General features: G+C 42.7%; 1 protein-coding gene and 1 long non-coding RNA gene across 4 annotated transcripts; both read left to right on the top strand.

Annotated features, from left to right (window-relative positions):
• The first annotated feature begins 114 nt into the window (after nt 1-114).
• Nucleotides 115-17,814, top strand: LOC138956085 (uncharacterized). Its single transcript, XM_070327550.1, has 6 exons — nt 115-1,038; nt 1,819-2,451; nt 11,826-12,007; nt 13,636-14,151; nt 14,821-15,188; nt 16,035-17,814. Exons 1-6 carry the CDS (start codon nt 889-891, stop codon nt 16,442-16,444), a joined length of 2,259 nt encoding a protein of 752 aa, XP_070183651.1. The 5' UTR covers nt 115-888; the 3' UTR covers nt 16,445-17,814.
• On the top strand, nt 3,436-9,703 carry LOC138956086 (uncharacterized). Of its 3 annotated transcripts, none has more exons than XR_011452494.1 (5): nt 3,436-3,890; nt 4,388-4,503; nt 5,461-5,523; nt 5,878-5,971; nt 9,499-9,703. It is a non-coding gene; the product is annotated as an uncharacterized lncRNA (long non-coding RNA). The 3 variants fall into 3 exon arrangements; XR_011452493.1 differs by having other exon boundaries at nt 3,439-3,890; nt 4,401-4,503; XR_011452492.1 differs by lacking the exon at nt 3,436-3,890 and having other exon boundaries at nt 3,988-4,503.
• Nucleotides 17,815-22,621: the final 4,807 nt, after the last annotated feature.

Genomic DNA, 22,621 nt, shown 5'->3' with positions numbered 1-22,621 from the left:
TTCACATGCAAAAATATCTTTAACCATTCGATAGTTCCAAAACATATTTTTTGTTCCAATTTCTGTAAACCATTTATGGATATACTGGTCATACAAGCTTCTTTTTACTTTCCTTTTAAACCATGAAATCAATGTCAGTGAATTATAGAAACTTGAAAATACCACGCGTGCATCCCACGACACAGAGTAGAGTATAAGTATTATGGCCGACGGAACAAACGGCCAAGCACATACAATCCTCTTCGTGCAAAACCATGAGTGTACATGGACGTTGTGGCCCACAAACGCACAGGAAAATAAAATAATGTTTGAAATTTTGTTCTGAGTACCATGTGAGGAAACACGTTCATATACTATTGCATGACAATAAGGTGAGTCACACTATCTAAAACAACGCTATGACAGAAGTGACGGTCATATCATGCACACAACTCATAATTATGAACAGCGCTATGACAGAAGTGACGGTCATATCATGCACACAACTCATAATTATGAACAGCGCTATGACAGAAGTGACGGTAATATCATGCAAACCACACATATAAACATCGCTATAACAGAAGTGACGGTCATATATCATGCACACAACTCATAATATGAACATCGCTATGACAGAAGTGACGGTAATATCATGCAAACCACACATATAAACATCGCTATGACAGAAGTGACTGTAATATCATGCAAACCACACATATGAACATCGCTATGACAGAAGTGACGGTAATATCATGCATACTACATATATGAACAGTGCTATGACAGAAATGACGGTAATATCATGATCATTACATAATTATATGAACAGTGCTATGACAGAAATGACGGTAATATCATGATCATTACATATATGAACAGTGCTATGACAGAAGTGACGGTTATACTATGCACATCACACAGGGACCGGCTGTGGAATGTGCTCCGCCGTGCAGTACCTCTGGGTCACCGGGGAACCAGGCTGTCTCTCGTGCCCCGCCCTTGATGGCAAGATCACAGGAATCAGAGGACCAAGTGTTAAGGTTGTCAGACCATGAGGTAAATCCATCTCAGAAAAAACCCACCAACCGAAACCTAATATTTTAAGACTTGAAGTTATGTTTAAAATGAATAAGGTGCATTATCATTAGTTTTACTCTTTTTGTGTTGTTGTTGTTGTTGTTGTTGTTGTTGTTGTTGTTGTTGTTGTTGTTGTTGTTTTTGTTTTCCTTGTTTTTGTATTTCATTTTGAATTTACACCATAGAACAACTGTTTTTAAACACTTATCTGCTGTGTTCTAGTTGTGTGTCAGGGGTCAATTGGTTTGACTTGAACTTGACGTTCGTGTTTCTCCAAACGTCTGTGTATCGAAACACAGATACACGCACTCCATGACTTTGTAAGAAGACAAAGCATATCTGTAGGTTTCATTTGTTTGTGATGAATTTATGACCTTTCATGAAGTAGTTTTGTTTTTTGTTTACTTTTGCCAGTTCGTTTGTGGAACTTTGCAAAGCAGTGTCGTGTCGTCTGTTTAGGTCTGGGGCAAGGACTACTACTAAACACAAACGAAAAGAGCCGAAGAATCCCCGAGCGTTTCTATTTGGTTTGCTTTTGATTATCCATGTATAACCTGCTTCCTGCAACTATGGTAACTGGGGAATTATTGCATGGGGAACATGAGATTTATTTCCCAGGTGCTTGTGAATGAAAACTCGTGAAAATGATGACAAAAGTCCCTATTTGGTGTCTATATTTTCACCGTCTTCATAGTTGACGTAGGTTGTGAATGGTACTAGAAGTGAGCAGACAGTACATCATCATGTCTTTGATTCCAGAGGGAGTTTCTCAACGCCTGGTTCCCTCACCTTGAGAGCGAATCATACATAATCCCCCCGGCTCACATTGACACTGTGCAAGAGAGAATGGCATATATCGGAGAAGGTGAGCGAATTCAGGTACTGAAAACACAGCAACAAATAGACAGAGATGAGAGTAGAGAGGTCAGGGACACTGTCCGCATAGACAGAGTGCTGAAAAATGTCCACCACTGCATGAATCAGATAAAGAACAAAGCCGCAAGGGAAAATGAAATTATGGTAATTCTGACCCAAGCTAAATTTGGTGTATATGGTGCTAATACCCAAAGCATCTATACTGGTGCAGCCGCCAGGAACACGAACAGCGTCAAAGCAGAGCCTTTGAACCTGAAGGAGGACTTTGTTGACCTGCTCGTCATACATCGCGAGCGTGGGATAATGATGGCGGCAATCATACCTCAGACAGAAGACGACCCCCTTGCAGTTCAAGTAGAACTAAAGAAGGCCGCTGCCTACCTGAAGCAAGCCAGAGATGTTGTGAGGCGCTCTGTTCTGGGTGACCTGGTAACACAGCCAGCCCTCCACCAGGCCATTGTCCTGCCCGACACAACGAGACGCTGTCTGGAGGAGGTGCTGCTAAACATGAGCGATGTAAGTTAACTCTTGACCTACACTCGCTCACACACGCAAAAACGGACGAACGCAGGAGAGAAGTAGAGAGAGAGAGAGAGAGAGAGAGAGAGAGAGAGAGAGAGAGAGAGAGAGAGAGAGAGAGAGAGAGAGAGAGAGAGAGAGAGAGAGAGAGAGAGAGAGAGAGAGAGAGAGAGACCTATGTTCACCAACGTAAAGTAAGGGCTAGTTCATAGCGCTATGCTCTCAGTCCACACACTGTGTGCAGTGTCCGTCCGTATGTCCGAACAAAAGACATTTGCAGACTTCTGGTATTTAATAATTTTCCGATTTGACCCCGATTTGATTGACCTTCGTCAAATGTTGGGGTCACAGCGGGGTCATGCTCATCAACTTAGTTTCTTTCAGATATTTGTGTAACAAAGCCTCCATATTTCACACAATTGTAGGTGTTATTAATCAGCAGACATGACCAAAATGTAGCTTGTTTCGAAAATGTTCACAGTAATAGCATGGACATGTTTGCTGGACAAGATGATCACCACTGAACATATCTGGAATAATACAGGTCACACTTTTGATCAACTTTTGTTCGATTATTCTGATGACAACGTTCTCTTGAACATTGAATTTATGAAGCTGAAAGAGGATTTTTTAATTTTTTTTATAAGGGGTTAAGTCTTAAAAAATGTGGGTTAACTTACAGAGGTTATGAACAAAAACAAAACAAAGGGTCTTATTGGGGGAGGTCAGGCATAAAAGGGGGTGGTTGTACTGATAAGAAGGGAGTGGGAGTGGTGGTGGCGGGAGTCTTCCATGGGGGAGGGGGGGGTCCTAAAGGGGGGGGGGGGGGGTTACATTGTTGTGGGACAAGACGAAGGCGAGTCGAATAAGCATTTGCTTTTTATATTTAGTCAAGTTTTGATTATTTTTTACTGGAGCTCTAAGAACAGTGACCTTGAATAGTAGACGTCATTTTTTTCTCGCGAAAACGACGTCAATTGTACTTTACGTAGCCTAAAGCGGGGCTCACACACAGGCGGTGCAAGCGGAGCAAGAGCGGAGCAGGCTGCACCAGGCGGAGAGATGACGCTACTTCCGTTGCAGGAGTGGAGAAAGTTGTGTGTGCGGTGCGGAGCAAGGAATAGGACACGTTTCTATTTTTTGGCTCCGGTGCAGCGGTGCAGCCAATCAGCGCACTCATCACTTTCTCCGGAAATAGTATTGTGACACTAGGTGGCATCCCAAATAACGACGGCCGCCTTTTTTAAAAGAACTTTTTCATGGATTTTACACAAGAATGCCGAAACGGAAAAATAGAATGTGGTTTCCGCTAGATTTCAAGTCACGCTTTTCACTTTTCCGAGGAAGCCAACAGCTGAGTGTGAAGAAACGCTGCTGTTCAACTTCGAAACCTCCAGTCGCAGACGACCTTCGCTTTCGCAGTACAGTCAATGCAGGTGCGATGTTACCCATTTCGATCAGCTCGTTTTCGTATATCAGTGTTTTTGCATTAAGATCATGTACAATGATTGGAATCAAAGGAGGATTGACTTCGGTATGCAAATGCGTTGGTTTGGCCGAAATCAATACAGCAGTAATTAAGCTAGGTTTTTTCTCGTCAGTTTGTTTTTGCGACTGAAGTTTGTCTTCTGAATGTACCACTTGCTTGATTTTGATTGTTTGTTCAGCTCCTCGGCACAAAATTCATCATGCAAGATATCAATTTGTTGAATGATAAGGGGATAAGTGAAGTTCAAACATTTATCTGCTTGCAAAAACAATCGCAGGGACAGATCTATCTGCTTCATTGACTGACAGATTGTCATTGAATTTCCAACGTAAAATGACTCGTTTGCAGACTCTCTAATTAGATCCATCGAGTGTTTGTGTTCTTAGATCCATTGGCTATGCATGCAGGCTTTTTGCGATCATAACATTGTTTGGGTTTGTGCAGGTGCAATCTGCAGATCAGAGGAGATTGACCGCAGTGTGACGCAGTGTCAGTGATCAATGCAACTTGTGTTCGACACTCAATATTGCCTTCTACCAAACTCAAGGGCAAAACAAAAGGTACATGCTTGTGAATTCATATTATGTAATGTCTGTGAAGATTAACACCGTTTTTAGCTCTAGTCTGAGTGATCATGCTTATTTAATATCCAATTCAAGTTACATACGATACATACTCCGCCCCAGCACCACCCTCACCCCATAGCACTGCTATTCAGATACTACAGTCCAACAACTAACCCTCTAAAAGTCCCCCCCCCCCACTCTCGGTGTAACATCTGTTGCTATCTGCACCTTTGTGTGGTAATGGGGAACTCGTGCTCAAATAGTTTCAGAACTGTTGATATCATAAGAGTTGTATTTACCAATGGTTCTCCCTCCCTCCTTCATATTACACCGACACTCTCTATGCCCACCCTCCACCCCCTTCCCTTCCCTCTACAGGCACGTCTACTAAAGTCTCAGACGTGTTGGATCAAGAGGATGCCACAATGATCCGGGTAACTTTGCAAATAATCATACTGATATAACAGAAGAAAGTTATTCCACAGTCATTTCTGCTTATACATTACAGTGTTACAAAACAGGAATTTGTGCTAAGTTAAAATCTACAAGCAACAAAGACCCTCCAGTCCCCCCCCCCCCCCCCCCTCCTCACCTGCAACATAACATGTTCATGTCCAACTTTCCCAGTGGCTCTTAATCTTATGTCCATGACTGTTGATATTGAAGAGTAGAAAGTGTTTAGTTTTCAATGACTAAATTTCCCCTCACACACATGCACACACACACACACAAACACACACGCACATGCACATAGCTGTTGTCTCCTTCTCAATCTCTCTGTGTCTCTCTGTTTCATTAAAATATTTGGATCACTAACTCTTCACTGAGATTCAGTGTTATGTGTTATGTGGAGTAAGATTAGTGAATGTTCCTGCTGATTCTGTTGTTCTTACTGTTCTTCCTCCCTGCATAATCTTTTTTCTCCTTAAACAGTTTTTTTTATTACTACAGTGCGTCTATGGAGTGTACATCAGAGATGTGATGGGACCAAAAGTATTCCAACACATGAAACAGGTAACTTTTTAAACTGGTCTTCATTTTGTTTATTGAGAAGTTGGTTCACATGATACATTTCAGAGTCGTCCTTTTAAATTCGTTAAATATTGCACCAGTCACTACATCTATAGATGACCATGCTGATTAGTTTCAAACTGTGTACATAGCCAGCTTATCCCCACCCGTACTTCCATCAGTTCCCGAACTACCCTTCTACAGCCCCCACCCTTTCCATCTCCCCAAACTCATTAGATCACTGACATGACACTGATCTTTATTTTATGATTAAATGTTCTTTGAGTAAAATCATGTAATGCTAATGTTGTTGTGACTATTCTTCATCTGTGTATTCTTTGTTAATCTTTTCTTCAGATTGCAGTTCTCCCATGCACCACATCGCCTATCAATGGAGTCTACTACATTGTCTGAGGTGTGACTTGAGTACGAGAATGTCAAAATGATGAAGGTAAACTTTTAAACACATAGAGCTGAACAAACTGATGAATTCAAATATACAATTACAGTCAACTTCCTTGTAAACGCCCAGTATCGAGCAAACCTTGTAATCACCCACCCCCACATCCAAAGGTGTAAAAATAAAAAACACCCGACAGCTTATTTTGTTTTTAATCCTCTTCACAAAATACAGAGATATTGGCCGAGTGAATAATGACAAGAGGCTGCAATGCAGACATACTGCTGAGTTCATACATTTGCCACTGTAGTCTTTGGATAGCCATGTCAAAAGTGGACAAATATTTGAGAGACTCATCGAAGGTTTACGAGGTCGACCTTGGGGGATTTAAAGAGATCAAGTAAACTGACCTGTGTGGGTTTTTATTTTTTTATTTTCTAATAAAACGTTGCTGTGTTTGACACATAGCCTACATTTCCCCCCTCCCCCCTCTTTGATCAGGAAAACGGAACTGAATGCAGTTATAATGTTTCATTGTGCAAGTTTATGACTTTTGTCCCGACACAAGGGCTGCTGCTCGTAACGCTAGATATGCAAAGCAGATCTTCAGTCATCATTTTCATTTGCGATATGTCATATGTGACGGTCCACCACGAAACCAGTCTTAAGTCGCAGCAGACGAAAGCGAGCTAGTTCGAGGAAAAGGCACTGAGGGTCTATCTGGGTGAAATTCACTTTTTTGCAGAAACGTGTTCTGTAGACCCCAAATTACATGACAACCAAACAAATATGCCAAAATCAATCGCTAAATAGTTAAATTATTGGATTTAAATGCAATACATTCATCAAAAAAGTCCAGCATGACATCAAAATGCCTCACTTTGACCGATAATTTGCTTAGTGTATCCCTGACAGGGCCCCAACAAGTTTGGTACCGTCGGAAAGCTTATTGCATCAGCTTTCGCGCCCTGCTGCGCAGTGGTTCAAAATACCCGTCCACTTCCTCCAAATAAGGAAACCGGCACGTAAACAAATTTTAAGATTGAACCAATCAGCTTTGTCTGCCTTCCAAAAAGGACTAGCAACGGCCTCCTCATTGGTCAAATCAGTCCAGGGGGAAGTAACACAGTATAATTTCCGTTCGCTGAACGAAACCAAAACAATGACTGACGTACGCCGATTGACAGCGCTTCTCAACTGCGATTCGCTTGAAAATAACCACGAACTCCAAGATTTGTTGTTGGATTTCTTTGCCGAAGACGTTGCTGGATTCAGTGACTCCGATTCTCATGCCGAAATATGTGACGCTTGCTGAATATGCGGACGAAGAGGAGACAGACCGTCCGCTTTTCAGTGTCAAAAACACCGTTGGCGTTTCTAATGGCACTGCATCAACTGCAAGAACACACGTAGTTGAGGCGAGTTGTAGAGGAGATGTGATGGAGGTGCATGCTGTAGTTCGTTAATTGCAACAGGGCTGTGATGTGCTCGAGAGAACTCGCCTTCGTTGCTGCAAAGCCAATGGAACTGGCTGCAAACAGATTAAAGTTCCCGACGCTGCACCCAGAAATACTCGTCGTGGATGTATCACCCAGTTTGATCCGGAGGAAATTGTAGCTCTACAGCTCTCAGTGCAAGACATGTGACATGTATAAAGGTGAGGTTGGAGGTGGTGTCAACATTGATGTGCAAGAGCTTTTGTGGTGAACAGACTGTCACAGTGGAGGAGTTCCTGTGTTTGGGATCTACATTCTGATCTGTACGTATTCCTATTCGATGCCAACAAAGTGATTGATACAAGTAAGTTGATTTTGCTCAAGTGTTTGTCAAACTAATGGACAAAAACGTAGGTGAGATGCATGTAACCTCTTTATTCCTGATAATGACAGTGAAAATGTTTGCTGATGTGTATGACCTGTATTTGACCGTTTTCCTCCACATGTATGATGTAAACAAAGCCTTCAAAAATGGTGATAATTGTTCTTTTAACCCTTCGTTTTGCATTTAAATGATGCATGAAAGATCAAAGTACACTTGTGCAACATTTGGAAGGGTGAGGTTAATTTTCAACCCCCGTTGCTAAGGAAAATGTGAAGCTGGTGCCTTCCAAAACTTTCAAGCCCGATTTCTCAAAATGGCCGCCGGTCAACTTCTTTCATAAAAATGGCCGTAATATCGTTATTTATTGACCTAGAGCTTTAATTTTTTTTTCTAAACATCCAGGAAAGACTAACAATTTCAAAATAATAACTAACTCAAATCATCCAAATTTCGACTTAAGACTGATTTATTATGAGCATTTGTTCTAAAACTATGACACACAGGTATTGCTTTGTTTAGGTGTCCATGTTCCATTCGGGCGAAGCACTTGCACACACACGAACGAGTGTATCACATAGTGAGAAACATGAGAATATAGACATGTTTTGCACATTAACAAAACCTACTATCATTCTCATAACCAGTGATCAAATACCACGATTTTTCACGAGCCCCTACTTTTGAGCAAAATTAGTGCATACGGGGGATTGGCGAATACAAGGTAGTTTACGGTACAGGTGTTTTTTTCATGCAAACAAAATTTTAACACTAAATGTCAGGGTATTTATCTCCATTCAAATTGTGAGGTTAAATTGCAGAGAGTTATTATGCAATGTGTGACTTGCATCGAGTTTCCTCCGAAAACGGCGTATGGCTGCCTAAATGGCGGGGTAAAAACCGGTCATACACGTAAAATTCCACTTGTGTAAAAAACACGAGTGGGCGTGGGAGTTTCAGCCCACGAACGAAGAAGAAGAAGAAGACTTGCATCGAGTTGTGTCGCTATGCAGAGTGTGACTTTTCTTGTTTAATTGCCGTACTATTAAATGGAAGATACTCAGATTAAAGAAAGTCTTACATTGGGAGGTAGGAATGTGATTTGCATGGTTTGTGACAAGACAAACTTTCCTTATAAGAGCTTAAAGATACATTCCATGACGTTTGAACCAAAATGTCAGCTATCATAGATCTCTCTAACTAAACAAAATGAGGGTAACCTTCTACCGGAACGCATACCAAAAGTATGATAGCCTGGTAGTGTTCTGTGCATAGTGGGAGTCTTTGGCTTCATCAATTTCACATGTTAACACCAGTGTCTGTTAGGTAATGAATTTCACATGTTAACACCAATGTCTGTTAGGTAATGAATTTCACATGTTAACACCAATGTCTGTTAGGTAATGAATCACACATGTTAACACCAATGTCTGTTAGGTAATGAATCACACATCCTCCACTCTTCACTGAAATAAGTCAGAAGTATGTGCCCATGTTAAAGATGGTCTTATTTTACCCATATATACCTAGACAAACATGTGGTGTCTGTAATATGAGGAGTAACATACCGTTAGAGGCCCAGTCCTTATTTTGAAAGCAGTTCTGTTCAGCTGGAATAAAATTATCTTAAATTTGTTTCTTAATTAAATAAAAACAAAATCAAATTTTTGTTTTTGTTGGTGTATGTGTCTAAGGGCAGAGATGATCTTATTTTACATAACAGCTTTTCCAGGTCACCCTTTATGTTTATACTTTTGCAGGCTGGTGTGGAGTTCTGATGTTGCCAGGGCGATGGAAGACACATACATAAGACTTCCCTGTGAAGTGTTTTGATCACAAATCACCATTATTTTACACATTTACGCATATCTCTTCTCAGCTCAGACTTGTGCTTTGAAATTGGATGTTTAAGTACTAGCTAAAACCCTGAATAAAGTCTTCGCAGTACATGGAATGGGATCAAAAGTGTGTGTGTGTGTGTGTGTGTATGTGTATGTGTGTGTGTGTGTGTGTGTGTGTATGTGTGTGTATGTGTGTGTGTGTGTGTGTGTGTGAAAACAACATTCAAAAATGAGGGTAAGATAAAACATAAAAAAAGCTAAAGCACAGATACTTTTTTGTCTAGCGTCAAGGACGGATCCGGGGGAGGGGGGGGGGGTGTTCCTGTCACCCCCCCCCCCCCCCGGCCTGAACATGTATCTCCTCCAAGGTTGAAAATGAAATAGAAATCAATAAATCATGACAAATATTCGGAGAACGCGCCAGCTAGATTCCACATATTCTCATCTACATTTCAAAACGTCCAGACCTCCCTAGCGCCCTCAACTAATGAACCCCTAACACAATTGGGGGCCCCCCCAACCTGACACGGTCCGGCCATGAGGCAAGGGCGGATCTGGGGGGGGGGGGATACACGGGTTACGTAACCCCCCCACCCCCCAAAAAAAGAGGTAATTTATTGGCTCAGGATGCACCAGATAGCTCTATTTTGCTTCTTTGGATTAAAAAAAATTTCCGGGGGGGCATGCCCCCGGACCCCCCTAGAGACTTAGGCGCCTTTGGCGCCGTCAACTTGTATCTTCGCAGTCGTTTTGTAACCCCCCCCCTCCAAAGTGAATTGATCCGCCCTTGATTGAGCGTTCTATATCGTCCTCTTTAGAAACTTGTTGCGCTGTTGACACACGTACGTCTCTATTTGCAAACATCCATAAAGTAATATTTTGTTAATCATGTTTAAAACATTTCTTCTGAGTAGAATGAAGCTAAATCAAACCACACACAAAACAAGAGGCGAAGCCTTCAAGGCTCACGTAAGAAATCGACAAACAGTAACACAAACTCAATCACTCCGTCACACACACACACACACACACACACACACACACACACACACACACACACACACACACACACACACACACACACACACACACACACACACACACAGAAAGAGCATAGGTGAAACTGTGCAAGAAAGCGAGACACTAGATCTAGATCTGTCTGTCTGCATGTAGCCTACTTACAAGGACACGACTGCCAACTAGTCTCGGCGCGCTCAAAATAATAATGACCGAGACTTTCAGTACTTCCTTCGCGTGACGTCTAACCCTCTTACGTCATAATGTGACGTCAATGTAATGTGACGTCTTCAAATGTTAGAGTTTCTACCACAGACATACACACGCACAGACGCACGCACGCACGCACGCACAGACAGACAAAGTTACGATCGCATAGGCTACACTTACGTGAGCCAATAAAAAAAACTAAATCTAAATCAAAGCCATATTGCACGTAACATAAAGCAACTACAGTCTAACCGTCTGCAAGAGAGATTGTTAGTAGTAGATCTAAAAGAAAAGAATGGATTCCATGGAAGCTCGTGTAACTATACACATTGAACATCTTTGAAGCTTCGGATATAACTCGATAAAACAAAAAAGAACCAAAACTTAAAACATGTCCCAACCGTTGACAGTTGTTAGTCCACCTCTCTCTTCACCCGACCCCCACACTCACATAGTTTGTGTCTGAAAAGCTCTAAAAGTAAAACGCACACACGCACACACACTGACTTATACAGAGTCCATTTAGAAATATGTTCAGTAATTGCGATAAAAGACAAGACTTTTGTCTCCTTTGGTAAACATCACGGTGTTTTTTCCCGCCACTGCTTATCCACGTGTAAAAATATTTTTCATCAGACAGCGCGAGTGGAGAAACTACGTCATATCATAGGGGAATCCCCTACCGGAGCAGGATCGGAGCAGCCTGCTCCGGAACCGGAGTTTGTGTGTGAGAGGGCAGGTGGAGAGCGGAGCAGGATCGGAGCAGCCTGCTCCGCTTGCTCCGCCTGTGTGTGAGCCCCGCTTTATGCGCGTCACCGCAAACGGGAAACTCTTTTCCGAAAAGATGGTTTGCTTTTGTCCAGAAAGTTGTCTTTTAGGCTGGTAAACACTAAAGCAGGAATGAAGAGATTTGCAACTCAGGTAGGCCTAATGTTACACTGTCTTTGTGTGCATCGTGTATTAAACCATCCCTTGTGCCATTTCCCGCATTGTTTACAGTCCGTGTGTGTTGATCTCAGTTACAGGAGTTGCAGGAAGGCCTCAACGTCGAGTCAGGTCGGAATGTCAGCCAGATATGTCTTTGTGAGGACGATATGGCTGACCAGACAAGGCTCGACGCGTGGTGGAGGGCAAGCTTTGAACGGAATGAGGGCGGGGGCCCTGCCATGGATACAGCTACATACACACAGTTGGTTGCCAGGTACGTTGCATAGCTGTATCATATCGGCGAAGCGCACGCACGCACGTTTGTTATTACTTGACCTAACGTAATCTATCTTTCTTTCTTTCTTTCTCCTGACCCCCCCCCCCCCCCCTCTCTCTCTCTCTCTCTCTCTCTCTCTCTCTCTCTCTCTCTCTCTCTCTCTCTCTCTCTCTCTCTCTCTCTCTCTCTCTCTCTCTCTCTCTCTCTCTCTCTCTCTCTCTCTCTCTCTCTCTCTCTCTCTCTCTCTCTCTCACTCTCTCTGTAATGCCTCACATTAATTATGTTTCGACGCTCTGGGATGGCAGCAGTGATGTCCACTTGAAAAAGTTAGACTCTATCGTCGCTCGGCCAAACTCATCGTAAAGGATAATGCCTCAACAGATATAAAATTAAAAATGCTTAACTTTCTTCCACTGGAAAAGCATCTCAAGTTAAACAAAGCCATTTTCATGCATAAATTGTATCACGGTAAAGTGCCGATTTACATTACATCATTATTTCATAAAGCTACCCACAGATATGGGTCGGTCAACTTGATCCCACCAATTCCACGAATTGACCTGTATAAGACCAGTCTTGCTTTTTCGGGTACTTCAATTTGGAATTCACTTCCATCATCCTTTAAGCACCTAAAGTCATTAAAAAGTTTTAAAAAATGTGTTAAAAACCACTTAATGTCTGAGTAGTTTAACGCCTTTTGACTTACCAAACTTAGTATTACGTCAAAAATATGCTGTGCATTGTATATTCTGAACATATTTTTGTTACACTATTGCTACATGTTCGATTGCCACCAGCTTGTATTTATAATTACCTGCATAGTATGCATTTGATTTTATGAATAACCACATATGTATGCTCTTCATGCCTCATCTTTATCATCATCATTATCATCATCATTATCGTCATCATCATCATCATCGTCATCTTTATTATCACGTTTTCCGACCTCCTTTTGTTGGTTAACTTTTTAACTTTTTAATTTTTAATTTTTTTTAAATTATATAATTGTGTGTCTATGCGTCCCAAGGACAGATTGTAAGAAAAGGCGTAGCCTTAAATCTAAATCCTTGTAAAATAAAGTTCAATTCAATTCAATTCTTTCTCTCTCTCTCTCTTTCTCTCTCCCTCTCTCTCTGTCTCTCTGTCTCTCTCTCTCTCTCTCTCTCTCTCTCTCTCTCTCTCTCTCTCTCTCTCTCTCTCTCTCTCTCTCTCTCTCTCTCTCTCTCTCTCTCTCTCTCTCTCTCTCTTTCTTGTTTCTTGTTACGAATTCTCTGTTTTGATCTCGCCCTGTCTATCCCTGTTTGTGTTTTTGTGTGGATGTTTTTTTGTTCGTGGTCTTTGTGGTGATTGTTTGACTTGCTTTGATTTGTTTATTGCTTTGATTGATATATGCATGCATTCATGCATGTGTGTGTGTGTGTGTGTGTGTGTGTGTGTGTGTGTGTAACGGTATGCGTGTATGTGTGTGTGTGTGTGTGTGTGTAACGGTATGTGTGTGTGTGTTTGTGTATGTGTGCGTGTGTGCGCGCGCGCGCGCGTGTGTGTGTGTGTGTGTGTGTGTGTGTGTGTGTGTGTGTGTGTGTGTGATATACCTAATAATGTGTGAATGTGTATGATGACAGATTCTCCATACCACTGACAACGGTTGAGCTATTCCTCAGCAGACAGCCTAGACTACAGCTGTGGACCCAGGGCCATCTTGTTCACGCTGTTGGAATGGAGCATGGTCGACCCATGTCTTGCATAGCTCTGTTCCCGCAGCAGTTTCAAGTCTTGGAGGAGACACCAGACGACGACGACGTCGACGTGAGGATCCTCTGGGGCCCGACGGGCACTTCAAAAAGCGTAGTCTTGATATTGAAGGGACATTTTCTGCTGAGGAAGGGCTGCGGCACCGTCTTCGTTCTTCAGACGAGTGATGATGGCGCTGCTGCTGCTTACCTTGTGGGTCATCAGGTAAGAGAGACTGCCGGACAGGGAGCCGGCAGCGTGCAGCTCGTCAACATGGCGGGGGTACGGGACTGGCAGGGTGACTGGACAGAGGAAGGCAAGAAGAAAGTGCAGGCCTGGGTGGAGGAGCTGTGTCAACACGCACAGACACACGGACGCGTGCACATCCTGGCCGATGAGGCTGAGTGGTAAGAATGACGCTGTACACTGAATCTAACACTGCCTCCTGTCACTCTTGTGTTGGCCGGTGTGGTCGTGTTTGTTGGAAGAAAGTCTGATAATTCACAAATGTTATTATATTCACACCTGTTCTATGACGAGGTCATTCCTGGGCTTTTGGTCGAGAAAATCGGAAGATTTATGTAGAAGTAATGGCTCTTTATTTTGAAGTTTGAATAATAGACTGGGGCATGTTTATTAGATGTAGAGTGTGAATTCAGCAACTGTCACTGCGGTGTGTACTGATCAGTGATGTTATAAATCTTTCCGATCAGGCGCCACCCTTTCTCTGTCTGCCATTGGAAAAACTTGGTCAAGGTAACGAAGAGTGGAGCGAAATAACGTCATTCTGTTCACGTCATTATTAATCATTGCGTCATTTTATTTCAGGTTCACTGTGATTCTTATCCTGAACAGCAATCTTTGTGAATTCCTTTTCGCCAAGCGGTTTTGTTTTGTTTTGTTTTGTCAGTTTCGTAATTCCAGGTGAAATCAGCACGGACACACCTGCCCGTTCTGTTGCTGTGACGTCATCACGAAGATCTACACTGCGTTAAAACAACCGAGTTGTGTGAGAACTATAACACACCTGTCTGTTCTGTTTCTACACACTGACACACCTGTCTGTTCTGTTACAGTGACGTCATCGCAGAGATCTACCGGGCGTTAAAACAACGACACGTCCGGTTCACCTTGTGGGCAGCAGGCGTTAAGCTAGATGTACCTGCCGACATGAAGCGTTACGTCCGCAAACTGACACAGCCCCTGAGAAGCCCACCTGCTGTGGTGAGAGAGGTGGAGCAGGCTGACGATATGAAGAGAGGAAGGGTCCCGGCCTACACCAGGCCGCCAGTGTCCGCACCGTGCGACGGCCCACCTGTCCTGACGGTTGGTCACTATGGTGAGGGCTACCGCGGTGACAGACAGGGACATCAGGGTGACTATCCATGGCGGTGTGCACGGTGCGGGGAGCTGGTGGCAGACATGCTGCGAGATCTTCGTGTCGGTCAGTACACCTCTGTCTGTCTGTCTGTCTGTCTGTCTGTCTGTCTGCTGTCTGTCTGTCTGTCTCTTTGTCCGCCTGTCTGTCAGTCTGTCTGTCTGTCTGTCTGTCTCTTTGTCCGCCTGTCTGTCTGTCTGGCTGTCTGATGTCAGCCTGTCTGTCTGTCTGGCTGTCTAATGTCTGTCTGTCTGTCTGTCTGTCTGTCTGTCTGTCTGTCTGTCCGTCTGTCTGTCCGTCTGTCTGTATCTGTCACTCTGTCTGTCTCTCTGTCTCTGTCTCTCCTCTGTCTCTGTCTCTCTCTCTCTCTCTCTCTCTCTCTCTCTCTCTCTCTCTCTCTCTCTCTCTCTCTCTCTCTCTCTCTCTCTCTCTCTCTCTCTCTCTCTCTCTCTCTCTCTCTCTCTCTCTCTCTCTCTCTCTCTCTCTCGCAATGCAGCAAGTGTCAGTCAGGTTGGTGTACAACATTTCGATGACGTCATTAAACTTACAAGAAACATTGATATTTACGTCATTTACTTTGACGTCGTTACATAATATTGTCACAAGTCTGCCAAGGTGAGGTGTTGAACCCTAAATAATATAAAATTGTTTTTCCTATTTTCAGGTGGTTGTGGTGCTGCTGATGTAGTTGTAGTGTCTGTTCACGTGTTGCTGCAGCCGGTGTTGGTGCGAAAGTTAGACATGGGTCGTCGTTGTTGTTTGTGTCGTGGATGTTGTTGATGGTGATGGTGGTTAGGTCGTCGTCGTTGCTGTTGTTGTTGTTGTTGGTGTTGTTGTTGTAGTTGTTGAAGTCGGTGTGGATGTATCTTACACAACGACGATGTGATGTTGACGGTGTGTGTGATGTTTCAGGTTGCGATGACAACGCTCCCCACGGGCAGGGCGGCCTCACCTACAGCGACGTCTTTGTGCTGGGTGGTAACATGGAGTGTGACACAGACACACCGGATGACGACTTCTCACCAGCACCCTTCATCCGGGGCCTCGAGTCACGCGGCGTCCCCACCCGTAAGGTGGCTCATAACGACACAGCGGCCGTTAGACAACTGGCTGAAATGACATCGGGTCCCACACAGAGAGCGGCAGGTAGGGGTCGAGACGAGGCGGTGACGGTGGCCAATCAGAACACAGTATGGGGCTTGGAGAGACACGTCGTCGTCTACCTGGAGCGTGCGTTTGGTGCTAATGATGCTGACTATACCGGCCGCCTGAGATCTATGTCGCGGTCCACGGCCCAGGTGATCTGGGTGAAGAGGGGTTAGAGACATAGACAGCGACAGCGACACTGAGTGACACGGTCACCCACATCTCGTCACCGCCACCTGTCTCAACTACACATCCCGCAACGTCCAACAATGTCTAACAACAACAACAACAACAACAACAACAACAACAACCACAACAACAACAACAACAACCGTTGAACTGAAATTCAGCATTTTATTGACTTCATTTACTGAAACTCAGCAATACCTGTCCTTACAACCTGCCGCTCTCTGACAACTACGACGACATCATCCTCTACCACGACATCCACCACCACGACATCCACCACCATCACCACCGACACCGACAACAACAACCCGAGTGACATTTTTATCGTTTTAAAATACGAAAAGAACAAGAGGCGAAGCCTTCAAGGCTCCCGTAAGAAATCGACAAACAGTAACACAAACTCAATCACTCCGTCACACACACACACACACACACACACACACACACACACACACACACACACACACACACACACACACACACACACACACACACACACACACACACACAGTAAGCATAGGTGAAACTGTGCAAGAAAGCGAGACCCTGGATCTGCCAAGTAGTCTCGGCCCGCTCACAATAACAATGACCGAGACTTTCAGTAATTCCTTTGCGTGACGTCTAACCCTCTTACGTCATAATGTGACGTCTTCAAATAGTTTCTATCACACACGTCAAACACTTTTGACCGAGACTGACGTAATCCATAGACTCGGAAATGTTAAAGTTTCTATCACACACACACGCACGCACAGACAGACAAAGTTTATCATCGCATAGGCTACACTTACGTGAGCCAAAAATCACTCAACACATTGCTTCTTGTTCACTGACAAGCGCATGATTTCATAATTAGCGTCATCAAGAAATGACGTCACGGACAGACAGTAAATGTTCTAGGGACAGTGGAATGCGTGGTCTATCTCCATGGAAACATCCATGAACATGCTAACAAGAGAGAGAGAGAGAGAGAGAGAGAGAGAGAGAGAGAGAGAGAGAGAGAGAGAGAGAGAGAACAAATACAGAGACAGAGAAGGACAGAGAGAGAAACGGACAGAGAGATGGACAGAGAGATGGACAGAGAGAGTGGGAAAGGGGTAGAGAGAGAGGAAATATCATTTTGATACCATACGTCTACCGCAGAGAAATGTTTTTGGATATTTTACTGAAAACAACAAATACTGTAATATCAATTCAGTGTCAAAACTCTTCCGGTTCCATAGCAACACATAGAATATAGTCAGTGCAGTTTTGTTTGTGTGTGAAATAGTAATTCTCCAGAGCTGTGCACCATTCTGTGACATACATTTTCAGTCCTTTAAATGATTAATACATTCTACGTATGATGAATTTGAAATCTTGTTTTCTTCATTTTCGACAGTTCATCTGCGCGAGCATGTGTGGGTGCTTTGATGTGTGTGTGTGTGTGTGTGTGTGTCTGTGTGTGTGTGTGTGTGTGTGTGTGAGTGTGTGTGTGTGTGTGTGTGTGCGTGTGCGTGTGTGTGTGTGTGTGCGTGTGAGTATTGCACGCATCTCTCGTTTAAAAAAAAGATTTGTTTTGCTCTTCTTTCATTTGCCTTCATTTTGCTCCATCCCTTTCTCGATTTTTCTCGCGTATTCTCTCTCTCTCTCTCTCTCTCTCTCTCTCTCTCTCTCTCTCTCTCTCTCTCTCTCTCTCTCTCTCTCTCTCTCTCTCTCTCTCTCTCTCTCTCTCTCTCTCGTTCCTTATTTGGACCACCTCAGTTCTAAAAAAAAATAAGATGAACGCTCAAAAACATTTGCATTTGCTACAGTTATCCTCTTAAAAAAAATGTGCGTCTGTCCAAACAGCCGTGGATGCACATGACACAACACCGTTAGTCTGTTACACCTTTGTTACACATAGGTGAGAGGAGAGGGGGGGAGATGGGGTGGTAATTGAACTCTTAATGTGACGCTTAAAGCCGATTAAATTTGGGAAGAAACAAACATTCGAAACAAAGAAATTGCTATATCCTACAGCTTAAACTGTATTCATTATCTCTATTGTTGATCCTGTGTTATGTTTAACGCGGGAACAAAGTATATCGGGAACATCTCACAGTATATAGGTGTGGAACGCCTCTAATGATAGAAGAACAGAACAGAATATGACTTTTATAGTCATGCACACAATCATATGCATCCTGAGATCAATCTAAAACAACCATAATCAAAGGTTACATCTAAGCCATGAGTGTTAAATAATGTGTGTGCGTGTGTGTGTGTGTACGCACGCACGCATACGCTTAAACAAACCACACACACACACATACACACACACACACACACACACACACACACACACACACACACACGCGCGAACGTACTCTTACACTAAAACAATAAACACACACGCACACACACACACACACACACACACACACACACATACGCATACAACACCACAAACACGCGCGCAAACATTCCTACCCCCTCTCCCACCACCCACACCACTCACACACACACACACACTCACACACACGCACGCGCGTAAGTACGCTTACACTAACACACACACACACACACACAAAATGGGACAAAATGGATACTTATCCTATAATGCATTTAAAATTAAATATCCAAATGTGCGAGGAGATTTTGTATTGTACAAGGTGTAATCCAGGCTGTTAAAAAATATCAGAGAAAAATCGGCTTAGAATTTGATAAACATTTATTATGACAGAGCCCAATGTGTGGAAATGTATTTGTAAAGGTAAGACACAACTTATTTACAAAAAGCTGATTGAACATGTTACGGTCCCAAAATGTATCGAACAATGGTCTGAATCCTTAGACTGTTTGTTAGATAAGAAGGCTATTTTTCAACATGTTTTTAAAACAACAAAAGACACTTGTCTGAGATGGTTCCAGTACCGACTATTGTACAGAATTTTGCCCACAGAACGGTTTCGATTTTTGCGAAAAATTGTGGATACGTCATTGTGTACATTTTGTGGTAGAAATGAAGAAACCCTTTTACATATGTTTTGGGAGTGTGATAAAGTACAGACTTTTTGGATAGAATTTGTAAATTGGCTAAAGGCGAACTGCACCCATTGTGACAATTTAAAACTGTCTAAAGAACTGGTTCTTCCTGGAGTTGCGAACAATGTTGTCACCGATAAAGCTTTTGATGTGTTAGTAATCTGTGCCAAACACCATGTATATATTTCCAAAATGAACAAAAAGACCCCTCATTTTCAGACGTTTAGTAGAAATTTTAAGCAAAGATTTATTTGCGAAAAGTATAACGCAGTTGTAAATAATACAGTAGATAAATTTTACAAGGATTGGCGCCTGTATATGCATGTTTTGATGTAACCCTTAGAGTTGTTTTTTTGTTTTTTTTTCTTTTTCAAAACCTTTTGATACTGCGACCACCAAGATCCCCCCCCCCCCCCCCCCACCCATCCTCCCACCCCATGTATGTTGTAATTGTTCAAGTGTTTTTCGGTTATATGGATCTGTCCTTTTGGTTGAGTGATGTCCTGTAATGTACAGAATTATATGTATGTAAAAAAAAAAAAAAAAAAAAAAAAAAAAAAAAACTTCACCAAAAGAGAATAAAAAAAATAATAAAAAAAAGTTATTACTTGTTTTGTGAGGTAGGGGCAGACAAAATCAAACATTCTTAGAATTATGTCACATTAGTTTTGAATCATATCCATAGCATGTGTCAACATCGTATCGTTCTGTGCTCGTAAATATCTGTTCAAACTTCAGCACAAAAGGTACCGCCGCCACCTAGATAGTAGTGCTCAAGATGAATAAATTAATTAATAAATAGAGTTAAAATAGCCAATAGTCGCACTCTCGTCATACAATCTACTATGTTTATACCAGGTAATACGTAAGATGGGAAAATAACCTCCCACTCAGACAACCTTTGACCCATTCCCAGACACATGAAGCTGAAGAGTGAAAAATTATTCCTCTTAGGCACAACCTGAAACCTGCACACTGACACTGGCACTCAAAACAACATTATTTAAGAAAAAGAAAACGGGAGAAACAAGTATAAACATGTATTGAAACACAAAACTCCGCCCGGTTCAATTGCGTATTTCATGTTCACCGCAGAGATCTCTGCTTCACTTGTCTAGTTAGAGAAGCTCAGAACAAGAGAAACAGAGATCTCTGCTTCACTTGTCTAGTTAGAGAAGTTCACAACAAGAGAAACAGAGATCTCTGCTTCACTTGTCTGGTTAGAGAAGTTCACAACAAGAGAAACAGAGATCTCTGCTTCACTTGTCTGGTTAGAGAAGTTCACAACAAGAGAAACAGAGATCTCTGCTTCACTTGTCTAGTTAGAGAAGTTCACAACAAGAGAAACAGAGATCTCTGCTTCACTTGTCTGGTTAGAGAAGTTCACAACAAGAGAAACAGAGATCTCTGCTTCACTTGTCTGGTTAGAGAAGTTCACAACAAGAGAAACAGAGATCTCTGCTTCACTTGTCTAGTTAGAGAAGTTCACAACAAGAGAAACAGAGATCTCTGCTTCACTTGTCTGGTTAGAGAAGCTCACAACAAGAGAAACAGAGATATCTGCTTCACTCGTCTAGTTAGAGAAGCTCACAACAAGAGAAACAGAGATCTCTGCTTCACGTGTCTAGTTAGAGAAGCTCAGAACAAGAGAAACAGAGATCTCTGCTTCACTTGTCTAGTTAGAGAAGCTCAGAACAAGAGAAACAGAGATCTCTGCTTCACTCGTCTAGTTAGAGAAGCTCAGAACAAGATAAACAGAGATCTCTGCTTCACTTGTCTAGTTAGAGAAGTTCACAACAAGAGAAACAGAGATCTCTGCTTCACTTGTCTAGTTAGAGAAGTTCACAACAAGAGAAACAGAGATCTCTGCTTCACTTGTCTAGTTAGAGAAGTTCACAACAAGAGAAACAGAGATCTCTGCTTCACTTGTCTAGTTAGAGAAGTTCAGAACAAGAGAAACAGAGATCTCTGCTTCACTTGTCTGGTTAGAGAAGTTCACAACAAGAGAAACAGAGATCTCTGCTTCACTCGTCTAGTTAGAGAAGCTCAGAACAAGAGAAACAGAGATCTCTGCTTCACTCGTCTAGTTAGAGAAGCTCAGAACAAGAGAAACAGAGATCTCTGCTTCACTCGTCTAGTTAGAGAAGCTCAGAACAAGAGAAACAGAGATCTCTGCTTCACTCGTCTAGTTAGAGAAGCTCAGAACAAGAGAAACAGAGATCTCTGCTTCACTCGTCTAGTTAGAGAAGCTCAGAACAAGAGAAACAGAGATCTCTGCTTCACTGGTCTAGTTAGAGAAGTTCAGAACAAGAGAAACAGAGATCTCTGCTTCACTTGTCTAGTTAGAGAAGCTCAGAACAAGAGAAACAGAGATCTCTGCTTCACTTGTCTAGTTAGAGAAGCTCACAACAAGAGAAACAGAGATCTCTGCTTCACTCGTCTAGTTAGAGAAGCTCAGAACAAGAGAAACAGAGATCTCTGCTTCACTCGTCTAGTTAGAGAAGCTCAGAACAAGAGAAACAGAGATCTCTGCTTCACTTGTCTAGTTAGAGAAGTTCAGAACAAGAGAAACAGAGATCTCTGCTTCACTGGTCTAGTTAGAGACGTTCACAACAAGAGAAACAGAGATCTCTGCTTCACTTGTCTAGTTAGAGAAGCTCAGAACAAGAGAAACAGAGATCTCTGCTTCACTTGTCTAGTTAGAGAAGTTCAGAACAAGAGAAACAGAAACAAAAAGACAAAAATAACACAAAAACAAAACAAAACACAATAAAACCCTAAGCGGCATAATCTTCAACCAGTCAATCAACCAATCGACGGCAAGGCATGCGTCATACATGCGGACACCAACATAATATATCAAGCGGAAGATACGGGAGACAGTCAAGTTTTGGGCTTGTCAGGGGAAAGCGTGAGAAAAAAATCCCACACTGAAAGCATGGGATGAACTCTGACACCTACTGTGTGTTGGTTTTAAATGTTACCTGATACTCTGTTAGCTGGTGATTGAAAACAGACAATGACGGCGATTGAACCATGTCTCTTTACGCTCTCTCTGCACGTACACAACGCAAGCCCTTCTCTGTGCCTTTCAAGTCATTGAATCTTGAATCCGATATAGCTTTTGTGATAACCTCTCTGCAAACTGAAGTGGTGTC

Source organism: Littorina saxatilis, unplaced genomic scaffold, assembly GCF_037325665.1.
Source record: "Littorina saxatilis isolate snail1 unplaced genomic scaffold, US_GU_Lsax_2.0 scaffold_1288, whole genome shotgun sequence".
Lineage (NCBI taxonomy): Eukaryota > Metazoa > Mollusca > Gastropoda > Littorinimorpha > Littorinidae > Littorina > Littorina saxatilis.
Note: the sequence above shows the minus strand (reverse complement) of the source record. Positions and strands in the feature narration are given on the sequence as shown.